At 41.8% G+C, this 19,713-nt stretch overlaps 1 protein-coding gene across 1 annotated transcript in view; it reads right to left on the reverse strand.

Moving 5' to 3' along the window:
- TGM5 (transglutaminase 5) overlaps positions 1-19,473 on the reverse strand; it is a 58,527-nt gene extending 39,054 nt beyond the window's left edge. The window contains exons 1-4 of the mRNA XM_043980566.1: positions 19,407-19,473; positions 12,191-12,541; positions 11,825-12,070; positions 1,667-1,785 (exon numbers count right to left, since the gene is read on the reverse strand). Coding sequence (XP_043836501.1) covers positions 1,667-1,785; positions 11,825-12,070; positions 12,191-12,541; positions 19,407-19,473 — 783 coding nt within the window. The remainder of the gene's footprint in view (positions 1-1,666; positions 1,786-11,824; positions 12,071-12,190; positions 12,542-19,406) is intronic.
- Positions 19,474-19,713: the final 240 nt, after the last annotated feature.

Consider the following 19,713-nt stretch of genomic DNA (forward strand, 5'->3'; position numbering starts at 1 on the left):
TAGACAGTGACTTGCCCAAGGCCACATGGGGTAATAATTGCCAGAATTGGGTGATAAAATTAGGTCTTCTGACTCTTCATCCTGTGTTCTTTCCACTGTGCCAAACTTTTCAAGGTCATCAGCAAAAAACAAAACGAAAAACACGCACCCTGGAAATCATTCTGCCTATCATATGATCATTATAAGCATTTTCCACCTAGGCACGCTACAGACTTCCTATATAACCTCAGGGGTGTGCTGGAGATAGCTCAAACTGGCTTATAGGAGCCAGATTTTCAGAGTGAGCATTTATACTCTGGAAATTGGTAAACACAATAAATTAGGGCTTAACTTATTGTTTGATTGATTGCTGGATTTAAGACAGTGATGGAGAAAATATTAATAATGCAGATTAAGCTTTAAAAATGTATTGTGCAGGGGCAGCCCTGGATTCAGGAGGACCTGAGTTAAGATCTGGCCTCAGACACTTGACACTTAGTAGCTGTGTGACCGTGGGCAAGTCACTTAACCTCCACTGCCTCACCAAATAAATAAATAAATGTGTGTGTGTGTGTGTGTGTGTGTGTGTGTGTGTGTGTATCTCATACATTTTCCCCCCTAGAGAGCCAGTTGTTAAATATTTACCAACACACCTCTGAAAAACCCAGATTGAAAAATGTCATTCCTTTTCTCTTTGGGTGTAATTAGAAAGGCCCTTGGCTGCTCAGACATGTGTTTAAGACAAAGGGTAAAAATATTTTGATTAGCACAATCTAGTGTCAGGAATAGAGACATTATAGTATTTTAGGAAAAAAAGATGGCACTAAGAGGATATGACCTTCACACCCACTTCCCAGTGGTAGAAGCTAGAGAGGTTACTCTGGATTTCCCAATGACAGAAAAGGGAGATGAAAAAAGACTTGAGGATACAGAAAAAAAGTAATCCCTCAGGGCAGCTTGGTGGCACAGTGAATAGAGCACCAGCCCTGGATCCAGGAGGACCTGAGTTCAAATTCAGCCTCAGACACTTAATACCTACTAGCTGCGTGACCCTGGGCAAGTCACTTAACCCCAATTGCCTCACCAAAAAAGAAAGAAAGAAAGAAACATGATGATAGGAAGAGAAGATGGTCTGGTGAGGGATGACAGGTGGACAGCCCCATTGCTCTGAGACCCAGAGAGGTTAAGCAACTTATCTGCAGTTACCCAGGGAACAAGTTGCATATTTAAAATTTGAATATATCTCCTGTCTCCAATTGTGACTCTCTTTCCACTGTACCAGTATCTTGGGGGCATCTAGCAAATCACTGAATTCAGAAAGTTCTTTTCTGGGTCAATGCATTCCATCCACAGAAGCCCCTCACAGGCTTCCAATACCCTTCTCTTCATAGAAATGTCCCATATTTGTGGGCTGAGATGGAGTCAGAGGAGTTACTTATGAGTTATATCCAGTCCCCTTCCATGAGACTTAAGCCATGCTTAGGTAACAATCTATTTTCCACCTCACCTTCACCTAAGACCAATGTCAATTTGGAAATAAGGACTGAAGGTTCCAGAGGAAGTAGACAGAGGCAATTAAGTGGCTGCTGGGAAATAGCAGTTATGGGGTGAGAGCCTGGAGGAGGAAGCAATGACCATAGGAACATACACTGGGGGCCTTATATGCTTGGCCTAGAATGGGACTTACCTGTCCATAGTTCCATGGACACGGACGGATCCAGTTCTTGTTTCCCTGGTAGATGAAGCCATGATCATTCATGATGTATTCCTGCCTCTGAGGCTCACTTTCTAAATAGACTTCATCAGCTTTAGAAATTAGAGCAGGGGATATGACAGAGAGATTAATAATAATAATTCATGTTTATCAGGTTTTTACAAAGCACTTTTCTCACAACAACCTTGCAATGCAGGCAGTGTAAGTACTATCCTCATTTTTCCAGATGAGGAAACAAGTTCACAGATGTCGTGACTTTTTTGAGATCACACAGCTAATGAGAGGCAGAGATTGGACTCAAACCCAGGGCTTCTGACTCCAAGTTCAGTGTTATTTCTGGTGCAGGGCACTCTTCAGGGCCTCCCAGGCCTGCAGCTCCTATTTTTATTATCTAAGTTATTTTTCTGGTTCTGTTCACTTTGCGTCAGTTCATGCAAATCTTCTCAAGTTTCTCTTTTTTTCTTTTTTCTTTTTGGTGAGACAATTGGGGTTAAGTGACTTGCCCAGGGTCACACAGCTAGTAAGTGTTAAGTGTCTGAGGCCGGATTTGAACTCAGGTCCTCCTGAATCCAGGGCTTGTGCTCTATCCACTGCGCCACCTAGATGCCCCAACAGCTCCTATTTTTAATAATATTAGAGTTCTTTCCATGGAGGTACACGGACGGCTGCCCTTCCAAGATGTGGCTTCTTACTGTTGTGCTCCTGGAGACATCGGACTTTGGGGACCCTGAAGAGCTCTTGCCATCAACAGATACAAGCTGCAGCAGAGATTGCTCCAACTAAGTTGGGGGTCAGGGGTTGGAACACTCTCCTTTGCGAAAAACACCAATGGTGTTCCCCAGATTCTACCTATAGACCTGATCTTCCTCCTTTAGACTTTTTTCTTTTTTTGGGGGGTGGGGGTGGGGGTGAGGCAATTGGGGTTGAGTGACTTGCCTAGGGTCACACAGCTAGTAATTGTTAAGTGTCTGAGGCCGGATTTGAACTCAGGTCCTCCTGAATCCAGGGCCAGAGCTCTATCCACTGTGCCACCTAGCTGCTCCCCTCCTTTCGACTCAGTCAACAAGCATTTATTAAGCACTGGTAGCTAGGTGGTTCACTGGGTAGAGTGCTGGACCTGGAATCAGGAAGTCCTGAGTTCAAATTTGGCCTCAGACACTCAGTTGTGTGCCCCTGGGCAAGTCACTTAACCTTTGTTTGCCATTGAATCCATAATTCAATGGAGAATGATATGGCAAACCGCTCCAGTATCTTTGCCAAGAAAATCCCATACAAGGGGGCAGCTAGGTGGTGCAGTGGATAAAGCTCTGGCCCTGGATTCAGGAGGACCTGAGTTCAAATCCAGCCTCAGACACTTGACACTTAACTAGCTGTGTGACCTTGGGCAAGTCACTTAACCCTCACTGCCCTGCCCCCACCCCCCCCCAAAAAATCCCATATAGGGTTGCAAAGAGTCAAACATGACCAAACAATAACAAGATGTACTAAGCCCTGGGGATACAAAGAAAGGCAAAAACAAGGTCCCTTCCTTCAAGGAGCTCACATTCTAATTAGGGAGACAGACAACATGTAAACAACTATGTACATACAAGATATATACAGGGTAAATGGGAAATAATCTCAGAGAGAAGATTCAAGTGGGAAGGGGAAGGAGAGTGGGGGAGAAGGGAGAAAGCAAGAAAGACTTCTGATAGAAGGTGGGATGGCCCTATTGACTGCTTATGGAGAGAGGTGTAACGATTGGAATAACGCCACCTGCTGGATACTTACTGTAGAGGAGTTCTGCCCATGAAGGGAAGGTCTTTGAGGGCAAGACCAGGAGTCAGGAAGTGACGCGGGCTAGTGGGAGGAGGAAGGAAGAGACTGGCGCTCAGTCTTGCTCTCTTTCCTGAGGACGCTGGCGGAGAAGGGAGCTAGAAATGTGCTCTCCCTTTAATAGATAGGAATCTAGGCCTTTCTCTCTCTCTTTACCAAACTCTTATTCTCCTTAATAAATGCTTAAAAGTCTAACTCTTGCTAAAGCTTATAATTTATTGGCGACCACTCATTAGATATTTTAGACAGACTAGCTAGAATTTTAGCCCTTAACAGATGGCTGACCACGAAGAGGAAAGCTGAACCCCACTTCTGATCTTCCGGTTGGGTAAGAAATTTTCCCTACCCTAAGCCTTTAAATCTTAAGTACTGCTGAATTGCCTGGTGTTTTCCCTTTAAATTTTTTCAAATGGACCTTTTAAACTCCCTAATTATCCTATTTTTGATTTTAGTCTGTTTAACCAGACAAATGGGAGATAAGATCATGTTAATGCTTTGTTTTTGTGGATTTTCTATTTTTCTTTTTATTTTTGTTAAAAGAGCCAGCAACTTACTCACACAAGGAAATATCTCTCCCTCTCCCAACCATGCTTTTTCAGAGAAACCTGAAGAGATTCCCGCAGCTTTTCCCAGTTCTAACACTAATTGTTGCTCTAATTTTGCATGCCTGGAGGCAATGACCCACCCTCTAGAAGCTTTTAATCCCCTAGCACCTGGAGGCAAAGTGGGGGAAGAGGAATCCAGGCCTGAGTTCAAAATCAAGTCTGATTCAAATTGCTCTGGTCCCTCCCCTCCTCTCCAGACCCCACCCTCTACTCCTCCTATGGCCAAGCCCATAGCTTCCCCTGCCTGGGAAGTCCAGAGATCTGATGCGCATGCTCAACTTTTTCTACCTGCATTTGCAGCTTCAGGCTCAGCCCTTCCCCGGCCTGGCTGTGCTTTTGAGACAATCTTAGAAAACTCTTTAAATTCCAGATATGCTCGTTTTGTTCATAATTTTGCTAACCTGCTTTTGTCTTTAATTAGTAATCTTATAAAGCATTTGTATGGTGAAAAGCCCGACAGACAATATAGAGGGGTTAAAGAAGAAAAACTTAAGCTGAATAAGAATGACAATCAACATAGTTCAAGACTCTGCTTCTTTTGCCATGGAAGGGTATATATTTTACAGAAATGTAGAAGTAAGCAGCAAGGTATTGATATGAGTATTGGGGATTTTAGATATCGGAATCAAGAGTGTTCTGAATTCACTCAGATTATTAATGTCAGTTCAGAGGTTACATAGGATTTCTGTGCTATTAAATATACATTTTGAAATTAATGGTATGGGTTTATTTTTATAGAGATTTTAATGCTTTTGAGATTGTGTCATACTTAGTTTTTAAAACAAGGAGAATATTTGTAAAAGCTTTTTATAGTCATGTGATCAAGTTTATATTTTATAATACTCTTATTAATATTAAGTTCACATTCATTTAGATTTCCCTAGTTTGAATTTCATTGTCTTTTATTGTTCCATGTGTATTTTTTTTCTATTTATTCATCTCTCTAATTTTGAAACATTACAAGATGGTTTTGATTTCATAATACAATGTTAATTCTAGGAGTATTGTGCTCCCATATTCTGAGTTGTTTGTTTTTGTTATTTTTTCTCAACTGATTATTTGATCAAACTCTTTAAAGCATTTCCCTGGCAAATTGTTTGCCATGGCAAGTGTAAATTGATTCTAGAAGTATTATTTTTGATAAGCATATTCCGAAAAAAAAAAAAAGAAGAGGGGAACATTTGTAAAAGTTTTCTTTTTAAAAAAAAAAAAAAGTTTTCTTTGAGATTCTGTTGTGCTTTAACTTGTATTTAAATATGTTCTGATTTTTCAAAAAAGTAATTGTATACTAAGTTAAAAAAAAAAGGGGTATTATTTGAAATTGTTGCATAATTATATATTGTGTTCTGAGTCAAGATGTATTCACATTTTTGCAATCATTTATTATCCTCAATTTTTAAATCCATATGAGACTTGGATTATGGGAACTTATCATTTAAGACATTAATTGCCTTTATTCTGAGTTATCAGATGCCAGTTGGCCAAGATGCCATCCAATCACAAGAGGAATACATGCAAGAGCAGACACTGAACTGTCACATGAGGGGAGACATGCATGAAGTCAAGGTATGGCCGAGGGAACGGCTTTTGACAAATGTTGAGGTTGGATTCTCTTGGTTTAATATTTTATTTTATTTTTCCCCACAATATTGTACAGATGGCTGGAAGTATTCATCCCACCCATCTCACTTCTACACCTGGCTTCCATGCTCCCTCCTATATGCCTGATGCCATGGACATCTCAGTCCCATGCATCTGATTAAGTCTGACTCAGTTTCCTCCAATATGTTCGGTGGCATGGACGTATATTCCATCCACCTATTTTAAGCCTGGCATACTGTATGGGCAGTACATATTGCTCAAGTGTGGGAATGCTCATATCCCATCATTTCTCTGTTCTTTTATGGTAACCCCCATAATTATCTCAGGTGTCATGATAAATACAGTGTTGAATTTGGCCTTGACACCTGTTACCAATTATATTAGATTTTTTAATTTCTCATAATGGCATGAGGATAATTAGGCAGATGATGCAAAAAGTGATGAAACAAAGATAAAAATTATTTTTAATAATTAATATCGCAGCAATTGTCTTCTCAATTACCCTCCATAAGGGGGGGACTATAGTAATATTATAATTTTAAAGAATGGTTCAATTTTTGTTTTATTATATGTTTCATGTGTAACAACCAAGATTCTGAATTCCCTTAGACATGTTTTTGAGAACTTTCATTGTTTGATTTGATTATTGACAAAGCTATTTTAAAGTTGTGTTAAGCTCAATTTTGTAGGAAATTTTCCTGGCTGATTACCAGCATCCACACATCAACCCCTGAAAAGACTTCCATTCCACGACTACACCTAGAGGACATCTGAGAAAAGACTTTCAGAGACTTTAAATGAACAGTTTTGATTTGTTCTTTTTGTTGATTTTTTTTCTCTTTCTGTTATAATATACACCATCTGTAACATGTATTCTCTGCAGAGGCCCTCCCTTTGCAAGACTAATGTCAAAGTGTCGGTTCATGAGGACAAAAAAAATCGCCCCTCTGGACAAAACTTTCCTCTCTTCCTTTTCTATATTGTTGTTCACATATTATTAGTTAGCAATAGTTATCATATTGTTTTTACTGTTCCGTCAAGGAAACATTTTGTTTCTTGAGGAACAACAGGGGGGACTGTAACGATTGGAATAACGCCACCTGCTGGATACTTACTGTAGAGGAGTTCTGCCCATGAAGGGAAGGTCTTTGAGGGCAAGACCAGGAGTCAGGAAGTGACGCGGGCTAGTGGGAGGAGGAAGGAAGAGACTGGCGCTCAGTCTCGCTCTCTTTCCTGAGGACGCTGGCGGAGAAGGGAGCTAGAAATGTGCTCTCCCTTTAATAGATAGGAATCTAGGCCTTTCTCTCTCTCTTTACCAAACTCTTATTCTCCTTAATAAATGCTTAAAAGTCTAACTCTTGCTAAAGCTTATAATTTATTGGCGACCACTCATTAGATATTTTAGACAGACTAGCTAGAATTTTAGCCCTTAACAGAGGAGTAAGGAATTTAGAGGTTAGGACAGAACCCGTGAGATCTGTTCCATGTCTAGATAAACCTCAAAGTTAAGAAGTACAGTAGCAGTGGCTACTCTCAATGCCCCTTTTGCAATCTAAGAATTATTGGACTATAAAACACTTTTCACACAAATAAAGTCAGCCCTAAACAATTGGAAAAATATTAATTGTTCATGGGTAGGTCAAGACAATATAATAAAAATGACAATCTAGGTGGCACAGTGGATAAAGCACCAGCCCTAGATTCAGGAGGATCTGAGTTCAAATATGACCTCAGACACATGATACTTACTAGCTGTGTGACCCTGGGCAAGTCACTTAAGCCTCATTACCCCCTCACACACACAAAAATGACAATCTTACCTAAGTTAATTTACTCATTTAGTGCTATACTAATCAATCTCTCAAAAATATTTTATAGATCTAGAAAAAACAATAACAAAATTCACCTACAACAACAAAAGCTCAAGTATATGAAGGGAATCGATGAAAAAAATATGAAAGAAGGAGATCTAGCAGTAATACTCAAAACAATCTGGTACTGCCTAAGAGTTATTGGTTTAGATTTAAAGGATATTTTTAGGTATGATCTTATTTCAGAATTGACAAATTTTAGCCTAAATGTCTGATAAAATCTCAATTATCATCATTTGTCACAGTAACTCTTCAGAGGAATAAACATGAATTATTTTTCTAGTTTGATGGCTAATCTGTATTCAGTGGTGTGGATGTCTGTGCTGTTTGAGGATGAGAACATCTGTCTCTTGCTTTCTGAAGAACATAGCTAGCAGTAATGTACCATGTGGTGCACTACCCTTGAATTATGTTATCCAGCAAAAAAAAAATGCTGGATAACACCAAAATTGTCACATTAAAATGAGAATGAATATTCAACCATTCTGGCAATTACTCAGATGCCTGCTATACACAGCCCCATATTGTACAATCCACCAAAAGAACCAACATACTTCTCCATTTTTTACTAGTCAGGTATGCTGGCAAACTGCAAAAATGCCTGCAATGATGCTCATGCTTTGGAAAGGACAGTCTATTCTATGACCTAATGTGGGTGGGGAGGTGAGGTACAGAGGAAGGAATACTGACTCTGGAATCAGCACACCTTGGTTAAAATCCTGCCTATTACCTCTGTGACAGTAGGTAAGTCACTACACTTCCCTGGGCCTCAGTTTTCTCACCTGTAAAATAAGCTTGGATCAGAGAGCTTCTGAGGGCCCTTCTAGCTCCGGTTCCACGATCCTAAGTCTCACCTTATGTTACGTGGGAGAAAAAAAAACAACCTGTAGGAATTGACTGAGGAGATAGAGAATTCCTTATCTTTGTGGTAGTCTTCAAGTGAAAGCTGGGTGATCATTGGTTGAGGACATGAAGGAGATTAGTGATTCTGATTGAGTTGGCTTGGCTTGCCTTTCTGCTTTGATCTAGCTTTGTTTTAAGATGGTTCAAGGGATGTGGCTTACGTGGTACATTACTGATAAGTATATTCATTAAGAACAAGGACTAGGGGCAGCTAGGTGGCGCAGTGGATAGAGCACCGGCCCTGGAGTCAGGAGTACCTGGGTTCAAATCCGGTCTCAGACACTTAACACTTACTAGCTGTGTGACCCTGGGCAAGTCACTTAACCCCAATTGCCTCACTAAAAAAAAAAAAAAAAGAACAAGGACTAGATAGATGTTCTCATCTATAGATGGCACAGTTAAGTACCTGTGCCATTAAAAATAGATTAATCTTGAAGTCCCTTCCCATTCCAGGAGTCTATAATTCTTATGACTCAAACCTGGGAGGGATAACTAATGGGGTGGAAGACTGAGTCAACATGCAGAAAGAGCTTGACAAGCTGAAACATTGAGTCTTTTCTTTTCTTTTTTTTTTTTTTTGCGGGGCAATGGGGGTTAAGTGACTTGCCCAGGGTCACACAGCTAGTGAGTGTTAAGTGTCTGAGGCCAGATTTGAACTCAGGTACTCCTGAATCCAGGGCCGGTGCTTTATCCACTGCGCCACCTAGCCGCCCCCTGAGTCTTTTCTAAGAAGAAGAAATTTAATAGGGGAAGTGGGGAAGGGAAAAAAGCATTTATTGTGTGCTAAGCACTGTGCAAAGTACTCTACAAAAATTATCTTACTTGCTCTTCATAAGAACTCTGTAAGGTAGGTGCTATTAGGCAGGCCGAATGATTTGCTCAGTGTCTGGGACTGAATACTCAGGGTAAGTGGTGAGGCAAAGAGATGGATGGAGAACTCTCCTTGGAGTCAAGAAGACTCCTGTTCAAGTCCCAGTTGTGACATACTCTGGCTGTGTGACCCTGGGCAACTTATTTAACCTCTCAGTGCCCTCAGAAAATTCTCTAAAGTACAAGAGCAGGTTCTGACCTTGCATTGGCAGAGTGAATTTTCTCATTGGGAATTTCCAATAAAAGTGAAATCTCAGGTTTGGTGCAAAAAATAAAATTGAAGTCTGACATTTGGTATTCCAAAAATCAATTAATTACCCAAGGACAGGATCTGAGAGGCATAGCAAGGTAACAGTTCAAGTGAGAAGACTTTAGGGGATTTAATGGACTAGAAGCTCAGCTCGATATAAATGAACAGTGTGGCACAGAATCCCCAAAAGCTAATGCAATGAATGACTGCATTAATAGATGCATATTGTCTGAAACAAGGGAGGTGACAGTCCTGGCTTACTTGGCTTTAGTCAGATCACGTATAGAGCATTGTATTAGATCTTGAGAGCCTCATTTTAGAAAGAACATTGACAAACTGGTCTAGTGACCTTGGATATGCCTTTTATTGCATAATATGGAGTAGCACCTGAGAAGGAAGGCCCAGAGAGGGGAATATAAGTCCCTGAGTGTGCATTGGCAGCCATCCTCTGACCCAATTAAGGACAAAGGTCCTTAATAACTAACTGTCTGTGTCAGAATGTCAGAAAACTAAAGAAGTGAGTATAATGTGGTGCTACTGTAGGGGCAGGAGTGGTATAACAGAAACTAGGAATCAGGAGACTTGGATTCTAGTCATAGTTCTACCAGGCACTTGCTGAGTGACCCTGGACAAGTCATTTGCCCTAATTCCTAACCTTCCTTGGAGATTCAGCTTAAATCCCAAGAGATCTTTCTTGGTCCCCTCACCTCCAACCCTACTTGTGGCTTTCCTCTAAGATCACCATCCATTTATATATCTTGTATGTTCCTAGCTATTTGCATGTTGTCGTCTCCATTAGAATGTGAGCTCCTAAAATTTTTTTTAACTTTTATTTGCAAAATTTTATTTATAAAATGTCAAAAAACTTTCTTTGTGTCTCCAGCATTTAGCATAGTGTCCAGCACATAGTAAGCACTTAATAAATACTTGTTCACTAGACTCTCTGGGCTGCAGTTTCCTCATCTGCCAAGCAGTCCCAGTAACATGTATTGTTATTGTCATAAATGTCATCAGGTTGTTCTGAGGATTGAATAAGATAAGATACAAGCAGTTTAAAAAATAAATATATGTGGGGCATCTAGGTGGCACAGTGGATAAAGCACCGGCCCTGGATTCATGAGGACTTGAGTTCAAATCCAGTCTCAGACACTTGACACTTACTAGCTGTGTGACCCTGGGCAAGTCACTTAACCCTCATTGCCCTGAAAAAAAAATAAATGAATGAATGAATGAATAAATAAATAGATAGATAAACAAACAAATATATGTATTACACATATAATACATACATATGTGTATACATACATGCACCCAAATATAGATGGAAAGAGCTCTGGATCTGGCATGAGAGGACCTGGGTTCAGATCCTTACTTGGGCAAGCCACATGACCTCTTTGGGCCTTAGTTTCCTTCCCTGCAAAATAAAGGGGTTAGACAGCTTCTGAGGTCCCTTACAGTTCTAAAAACATAATCCTTTTTTTTGGTGGGGCAACGAGAGTTAAGTGACTTACCCAGGGTCACACAGCTAGTAAGTGTCAAGTAACTGGGGCTGCATTTGAACTCAGGTCCTCCTGAATCCAGGGCCAGTGCTCTATCCATTGTGCCACCTAGCTGCCCCTAAAAACATAATCCTTATACTATACAATCCACTGTAACCTTAAAACAACTCCAGCCAGGGCTGTGTTGAGGATGCAGGCAATATAGTCATTGCCACAGACCAAAAAAAAAAAAAAAAAAAGGATTCATTAATAGTCTTTGGTTCTTGGTTTTTGTTGTTGTTGGGTGGTTTTTTTTCCAAATGAAATCATTTTTAAAGGTTCCCAGTCTCTGGAGTGCCTGTGTCTTAATATCTGGTTTTGGGAGCTTGAGAATGGGGACTAAGTGCTGGGGATAAGGGATAAGCATTGAAGGACCGTCTATCATAATTACAGATGGGCAGAAAGGGGAGAGGCAGCTAGATGGTGCCGTGGATAGAGCTCTGGGACTGGAGTCAGAAGGACTCGAGTTCAAATTTGGCTTGGGCAAGTCGCTTAGTCCTCTTTGCCTCAGTGTCCTCATCTGTCAAATGAGCTGGAGAAGGAAATGGCAAATCACTCAAGTATCTTTGCCAAAAAATAAAAAATCAAAATCAAATGAGATCATGAAGATTTGGACATGACTGAAACTACTAAACAACATCAGAAGGGGACAGAAGGGATAGAGGACTCATCCCTACCTGGACACCAAGGATTGAAGAGAACGATGAACTCCCCAAGGTGATATGCTGAGACTGGTCCTTGGAAGGAATCGATGTGAATTTTCAAGAGGTATTGACCAATCGCTGCCATGGGCGGGGCACACAGACTGACTTCCAGGAAGTTGGCCCCATTGGACTTGATCAGTGCAATCCAAGAGCTCTTGAAGTTTGGTTCTTCTATGGAGAATACGGCTCGGGTGCCCATGGAGAGGTCAGGCTTTGGACCTAAGGACCAACAGAAGTGTTTGTGAGGAGACCAGAGTAGTGCCTGGCCTCTGCCAGTTGGTCTCCTCATTTCCCCCCTCCCCCCCCCCGCCCCCCGCACCATCTTGGGGGATGACTCACCAGTCTCTGTGATGAAGATGATTTTGTCCATGTTGGATAGGAATCCCCTGTTCTTAAAGTATAGTGTGATGCAGAAGGCCTGGCCCCGACGCACTAAGAGCCGCTGGACGCTGATTTCCTCTGTGTGGTGCTGAACATTGTTCTGGTAGAACTGGAAATCAGAGACAGACACCTCCAGCGCTGTGGACAGACAGAGAACAAGGGCTGTCCCTCTTACTTCCAGCCTAGCCCAGTTCCTCTGAGGAGCACAGCTCTTTGGCCAGGAAACCAAAGCTACCGGTTGCTTAGGGCCTGGCCTCCTCTCTTCCTGTTGAAGTAGGAAGTCCTGGGGACAAGAGAGCCTGAGCTTCCCTGTAAATGACAAGGTCAAGGAAAGAGTCCACCGCCAGGAAGATGCTCAGTGTCCTTGGCGCTTCATAAATCAGAATAGTAGGGCTACTGTCCATCACTCTGGGACAGACCCTAACAAGGAAACGAATTTGGGTCAACTAGGGCTCCCCCATTTTTTCTTCTCAGGCATAAAATGGGATAAAAGATGATGTAACCTGGAGAAGAAAACTTTAAGGTCTCTCTTAAAATATCTGAAGCCTTCACAGAATCTCAGAGCCACCCAATCCGTGCCTGAACAAGAATCCCCAGTACAATTTACCTACAAGCAGTCATTGCCAAGGAGAGGGACACCACTACCTCTTTTTTTTTTTTTTTTGGCAGGGCAATGAGGGTTAAGTGACTTGCCCAGGGTCACACAGCTAGTAAGTGTCAAGTGTCTGAGGCTGGATTTGAACTCAGGTACTCCTGAATCCAGGGCCAGTGCTCTATCCACTGCACCACCTAGCTGCCCCCGACACCACTACCTCCTAAGGAAGCCTATTCCACTCTGGGATGACTGTGATGGTTAGAAAACTTTTTCTTTTTGTTGTTGTGTCATTTCAATCATGTCCAACTCTTCATGATCTCGTTTGGGATTTTATTGGCAGAGATGTTGTAATGGTTTGTCATTTTCTTCTCCAGCTCATTTGACAGATGAGGAAACTAAGGCAAACATGGTTAAGCGACTTGTCCAGGGTCACATAGCTAGTAAATGTCTGAGGCTGGATCCAAGCCCAATGCTCTATCCACTGTACCACATAGCTGCCTGCAGCTTCTTCTTGTATCAAGCCGCCCCCTACTGTTCCCAGTTCTATATTCTGGAGCCAATCAGAATAAAGATATCTTTTTTCTACAGGGTAGCAGTTTGAATACTGGAAAACTGCTGTTATGTCCCATCCCATCTACTCTCCCCTCCCCCACCATCAAAAATTCTCATCTTCTGGCAGCTATGTGGCAGAGAATAGGAAATGCTGGACCTGGAGACAAAGAAAACCTGAGATCAAATTCATCCTCTGCTACTTACTATGGGCAAGTTACTGAGCTTGGCATGTGAGCTTCTTGAGAGCAGGGGTTGTCTTTTACCTTTCTTTGTTTCCTGAAGGCACTTAGTAAATATTTATTGACCGACTGATTTAATCTCTGTTAATGCTTTAGTTTCCTCATCTGTGAAATGGGGATAATAATAATAGTATCCCCTCCCAGAATTGCCCTGAGAAGAAAAGGAGACAATATTTTTACAGTTCTTTGAAAAACCCAAAGGCACTATATAAATGCTAGATAACAATGATGATAATGTGGTGGTGGCACCTGTATTATCAGCTGTTCCTTTAGCATGATCTCGAAGGTCTTCACCATCCTGGTTCCCCTCCCTTGTTCTCTAGATTATCAAAGTCCTTCCTAAAATACAGGATATTTAGACAATTTCCCTTTTTCTTCCTCAGGAGAACTGTTTCCCTTGATGTGTTCAGAATTTTATTTTTGAGAATTTCCCATCCCCCCTGAAATGAATTCTTGTAGAATCTTACTTCATGGAATACTCTATGTTCTTTTTCTGAACCCTATGAATTGTCATGGTTGTTTAATCATTTAGTCATGTCCAACTCTTCATGACCCCATTTGGGATTTTCTTGGTAAAGATTCTGGAGTGGTTTACCATTTCCTTCTCCAGTTCATTTTCCAGATGAAGAAACTGAGGCAAACAGGGTTAAAAGACTTACTCAGGGTCACACAGCTAGTGCGTGTCTGAGGCTGGATTTGAACTCAGGTCTTCCTGGCTCCAGACCCAGCGGTCTATCCACTGAACCAACTAGCTACCCCTCTGAATGATGCTCTACAAAAATCTAAATGATGGTTTATGCACAGCTGTACTTACTCTTTGTCACAAATTCTGATATGAAGTGGTTATTTCCCTCCAGGGTTTCCATCATTTCCATCCTATCAACTGATTTTTTCCCCTTTTGCTTATATGGAATATACTCTCTCCTCCCCAGCCCTGGATTTTGCTTCAAAGTCCTTCTCTCCCTTTAAGATGCAGCTTAAGCACCATCTTATGTATGAGATGCCTTTTTTGATTTTCCAATCTGCTAGTCTCTTGCCTCCCAAACTGTTGTTGTTGTTTGTCCTTCGTTCTCAGGGTGATGTCATGACTTTCACTGAATTGGATTTAAGTGAGGGAGGTCTGTGCAAAGTCAAAAACCTCACTCTCTCCTCCAGAGCCATCTGGATCCAGTGGCAAGATATATATCAGGACAACTGGAGATGACCCTGCATGCAGTGCCTCCCAAACTATGTTGCATTTAAATACTTTTTATTTATTCATTATATTTATACTGTATCTATTTGTATAAATACTTGTTGTCTCCTCTATTAGAATGATATCCTGGGGCAGCTATATGGTGCGGGGGATAAAGCACCAGCCCTGGATTCAGAAGGACCTGAGTTCAAATCCGGCCTCAGACACTTGACACTTACTAGCTATGTGACCCTAGGCAAGTCACTAACCCCAATTGCCTCACACACACACACACGCACACACACACACACACAAACAACAACAAAAAAACCAAAAATCAAAAACAAACAAAAAAAGAACGTGATAGCCTTATGAGTTAGAATCACTTCATTCTCATTGTATTTTCAGTGCCCAATACCACTTCAGCCACATAGTAGGCTTAACAAATGTTTATTGATTGATTCTTCCTTGTTGGTGAGAATGAAATCCAGAATGGAAATTCTTATCCTTAGCTCCTCATCCTCATCATTTTTCTTCTATTCCCACTGCCACAACCACCCCAATTCAGAATGTTGTCAACTCACTAGGGTTTTTGTCAACAATCTTATAATTGATTCTTAAGCGATTTTGTGTCATGGTACCTTTGGCAGCCTGGTGACAGAATCACATTTTTAAATGCATAAAATAAAATTCACAGGACTAAAAAGGAAATCAAAGGCTAATGAAAATTAAAATGTATTTTTTTCCCTTCCAATTTCACAGATCCCCTGAAATCTATCCAAGGGCAACAAGTTAATAAGCCCTATCCTAATTGGTCCATGCCTCTAGTCTCTTCTCTGTTTCGTCTATCCTACATTTTAATGTCTGATTAATCTGTTCTAAATACAGCTTTGTTTCTTTCATTCTGCAGCTTAAAAACTTTTGATAGCTCCCCATTGCCCATGGGATAAAGTTTCCATTCCTTGGTATTCCAGCATTTAAGATGTTGCATGATCTAACCCCATCTGCCTCCTCCAACATCATCTAACATTATACTCCTTAATGTGAACTCTCTGTTTCATCCAAACTTGTCTCCTCACCATGTTGATCATAGCTTGCATATTACTACTTCTTCATAGTTGTTTTTTTGTTTGTTTGTTTGTTTGTTGTTGTTGTTGTTGTTTTTTGCAGGGCAATGGGGGTTAAATGACTTGCCCAGGGTCACACAGCTAGTAAGTGTCAAGTGTCTGAGGCTGGATTTTAACTCAGGTACTCCTGAATCCAGGGCTGGTTCTTTATCCACTGCGCCACCTAGCTGCCCCCATAGTTGTTAATGAGGTAGCCCCCCTTCTCTAATGCATCCCTCCCCAGCCCTACCTTCCCTGGAATAGATTTTTCCATCTTCTCCCTACAACCTATCCTTGAAAGTCTTAGGTCTTGCTTCCTCAATGTAGCCTTCTTAGATACACTTGTCTAACCATCTTCTAAATCCTTGTGGTATTTATTGACACAGAATTGTAGAACTGAAAGGGATCTCAAGCTATTTATTCCAGCTCCCCCTGACCAATTATACCCTCTTTAACAAAGGCAGCTAGCTGGGTGGCACAATGTTGTACTTGGAGCCAGGAAGTCACAACATTGTACTGAGTTTAAATCAAGCTTCAGATATTTACTAGCCAAGTGACCTTGGGCAAGCCATTAAACTGTTTGCTTCAGTTTCTTCAACTGTAAAATGGGGATGGGGGCAGCAAGGTAGTGCAGTGGATAAAGCACCAGCCCTGGATTCAGGAGGACCTGAGTTCAAATGTGACTTCAGACACTTGACACTAGCTGTGTGACCCTGGTCAAGTCACTTAACCCCCATCGTCCCCCCCACAGTGGGGATAATAACAGCACCTACTTCCCAGGGTTGGAGCAGGTAGGTGGCACAGTGGAGAGAGTGCCAGTCCCGAAGTCGGGAAGAATTATTTTGCTGATTTCAAATCTGGCCTCAGACAATTACTACTTACAGAACTTACAGACCCTGGACAAGTCAATTAATGTTATTTGCCTTAGGTTCCTCAGCTGATAAATGAGCTAGAGAAGGAAACAGCAAATCACTCTGGTAATTATTCTAAGAAAACCCCAAATGGGGTCGTAGAGAGTTATACATGACTGAAATGGCTCAAGAACAAGGACAAAAACTTCCCAGGGTTGTGAGGCTCAAATGAGATAATATTTGTAAAGTCTTTAGCACGATGAATGGCACATAGTAGGTGCTCTATAAATGCTAGCTGTGGTTGTTGTTGCTATTCTTTCTATTATTATTCCCAATGTCTAATCATGATCATAATATCTGGTTGAGGGGGCAGCTAGGTGGCACAGTGGATAAAGCACCAGCCCTGTATTCAGGAGGACCTGAGTTCAAATCTGGCCTCAGACACTTGATACTTACTAGCTGTGTGACCCTGGGCAAGTCACTTAACCCTGCTTGGCTCAGTTCCTCATCTATCAAACAAACTGGCGAAGGAAATGGCAAAGTATTCCACCATGTTTGCCAAGAAACCCCCAAAATGGGGTCATGAAGAGTTGAACATTACAGAACAACAACATAAATATTAATTTTGGGGGGGGGGAGTTAGTGAGGGAGGGAGAGAGGGAGAGAAGGAAGGAAGGAAGGAAGGGAAAGAAAGAGAGAAAGAAAGAAAGGAAGGAAGGAAAAGAAAGAAAGAAAGAATGATAATACTAGAGTCAGTCTTATGTAGTAGGTCGAGGACTGGCTTTGAAATTAGGAAAACCTGGGTTCTGCTCCTACTTCTGTCCTACTCTATGTGGCTGTGGTAAAGTCATTTATTTTACTTTTCTTTAATTTTTTTTTCTTTTTTTCTTTTTTGGTGAGGCAATTGGGGTTAAGTGACTTGCCCAGGGTCACACAGCTAGTAAGTGTCAAGTGTCTGAGGCCAAATTTGAACTCAGGGCCTCCTGAATCCAGGGCCAGTGCTATATCCACTACGCCACCTAGCTACCCCTTTTCTTTAATTTTTTGCAGGGCAATGAGGGTTAAGTGACTTGCCCAGGGTCACACAACTAGTAAGTGTCAAGTGTCTGAGGCCGGATTTGAATTCAGGTCCTCCTGAATCCAGGGCCGGTGCTTTATCCACTGTACCACTTAGCTGCCCGGGACACTTTGTTAGATACTGGGCATACAAACCAAAAATTAAACAGGACCTGACCTCAAGAAGCTTACATTCTATCAGGGAAAGAAAACACCATGGACATATATAAGTTTACAGAAAATATATACAGAATTAGTACAAAGTCATTTGGGGGAGAAGCAGTAGCTACTAGGGGCATCAGGAAAAGCCTCATGTAGGAGGTCACAGGGGAAGCTAGGTGGTGCAGTGGAAAGAACACTGGGATTGGAATCAGGAAGACTCATCTTCCTAAATTCAAATTTGGCCTCAGACACTAGTTGTGTGACCCTGGGCAAGTCACTTAACTCTGTTAGCCTCAGTTTCCTTATCTGTCAAATGAGCTGGAGAAGGAAATGGCAATAGACTACAGTGTCTCTGCCAAGAAAATCCCAAATGGAGTCACAGAGATTGGACATGACTAATTGACTAAAGAGCAAATACTTCTCATTGTAACTAACCCTAGCTGTTATCTGCTCCTAGACATATATCACTAGAACAAGGCTATATGCTGTGTTTTCTAAAGCTTATAGGGTTTATGTTTTACATTGATTTATGGGGCAGCTAGATGGCACAGTGGATAGAGCACAGGTCCTGAAGTTGAGAGGACCAGAGTTCAAATTCACCTCTGACACTTACTAGCTATGTGACCCTGGGCAAGTCACTTAACACCAATTGCCTTAAACATCTGCCCCTGTTGTCCTAATATACATCTTACCACTGGACCCATATGGCTGTGGAGGAGAGAGGCTGGTGACTTTGCACATCCTTCCCTCACTTAAATCCAATTGACTGCAAGTCATGACATCTGTCATAGTACTCTTTGAGACTGAAGGACAAACAACAACAACATTGATTGATGGAACCCAAGAGTGTTTTTGTGAAGGTTGTGTGAGGTGAGTAAGGATTTTACAAAAGAGGAAGGAAGAAGGACTTAGAGAAATACAGAAAACAGGGTAAGGATGCAGAGAGGATTATGATGTATGATGAGGTGGAAAAGAAGTGGGGCACAGACTAGAGGTCCCTTAGATCAAGAAAAAAAAATGTACGAAGCTCCAGAGCTCTCATTTTAGATAGGTTTTTATGGATTTCAAAGTACTTTCCTCACAACACCCTGTGAGGCAGGTAGGACAAGCTTTATCAGCCCTACCTGATGAGGGGAGGAGGAAAACTCCAGAGAGGTGACTTGTTCTAGGCCACACAGCACTTTAATGGCAAAGTCAAAACCAGAACTCAAGCCTCATAAGAGGCAGCACAGGAGTAGTGGAAAGAGACCTGGAGCTCTGACTTTGAAAGCTAGCTCTGCCACCTACTAGCTAGCTGTGTGACCTTGGGCAAATTGCTTCTTTGAGCCTCAGTTTCCCTACCTGTAAAATGAAGAGGTTAGGCTAAACCATCTCTAAAGTTCTTTCCAGCTCTAAATCCAAGTCCAAGGTCCAGCTGTTCTGCCAGAGGTCACACCAACCTCCTGAACTCTGACCCCGACTCTTGTTCTCTACACCTGGCTTCCAGTTGCCTGATGCCTCCACCATCCCCACACCTCCCGCCTCCTCGGCATGCTCAGTAGACAGTCAGGTTTGTCCCAAGATTTCTTCTCCAGGTTTCACACCTGTTCTTTCAGCCTGGGCTGATTTCCTCCATTCACATCTCTCTTCCCTCCACATTCCCATTTTCTACCTCCCTGATCCATTCTCTCAACTATTCTTGCGTGTGTAGGCTTGTGAGGGTCCTTTCCTACCTTGTGCCATGGCCGATGCCTCCCTCTGCCCTGT

This window comes from Dromiciops gliroides, chromosome 2 (genome assembly GCF_019393635.1).
Source record: "Dromiciops gliroides isolate mDroGli1 chromosome 2, mDroGli1.pri, whole genome shotgun sequence".
NCBI lineage: Eukaryota > Metazoa > Chordata > Mammalia > Microbiotheria > Microbiotheriidae > Dromiciops > Dromiciops gliroides.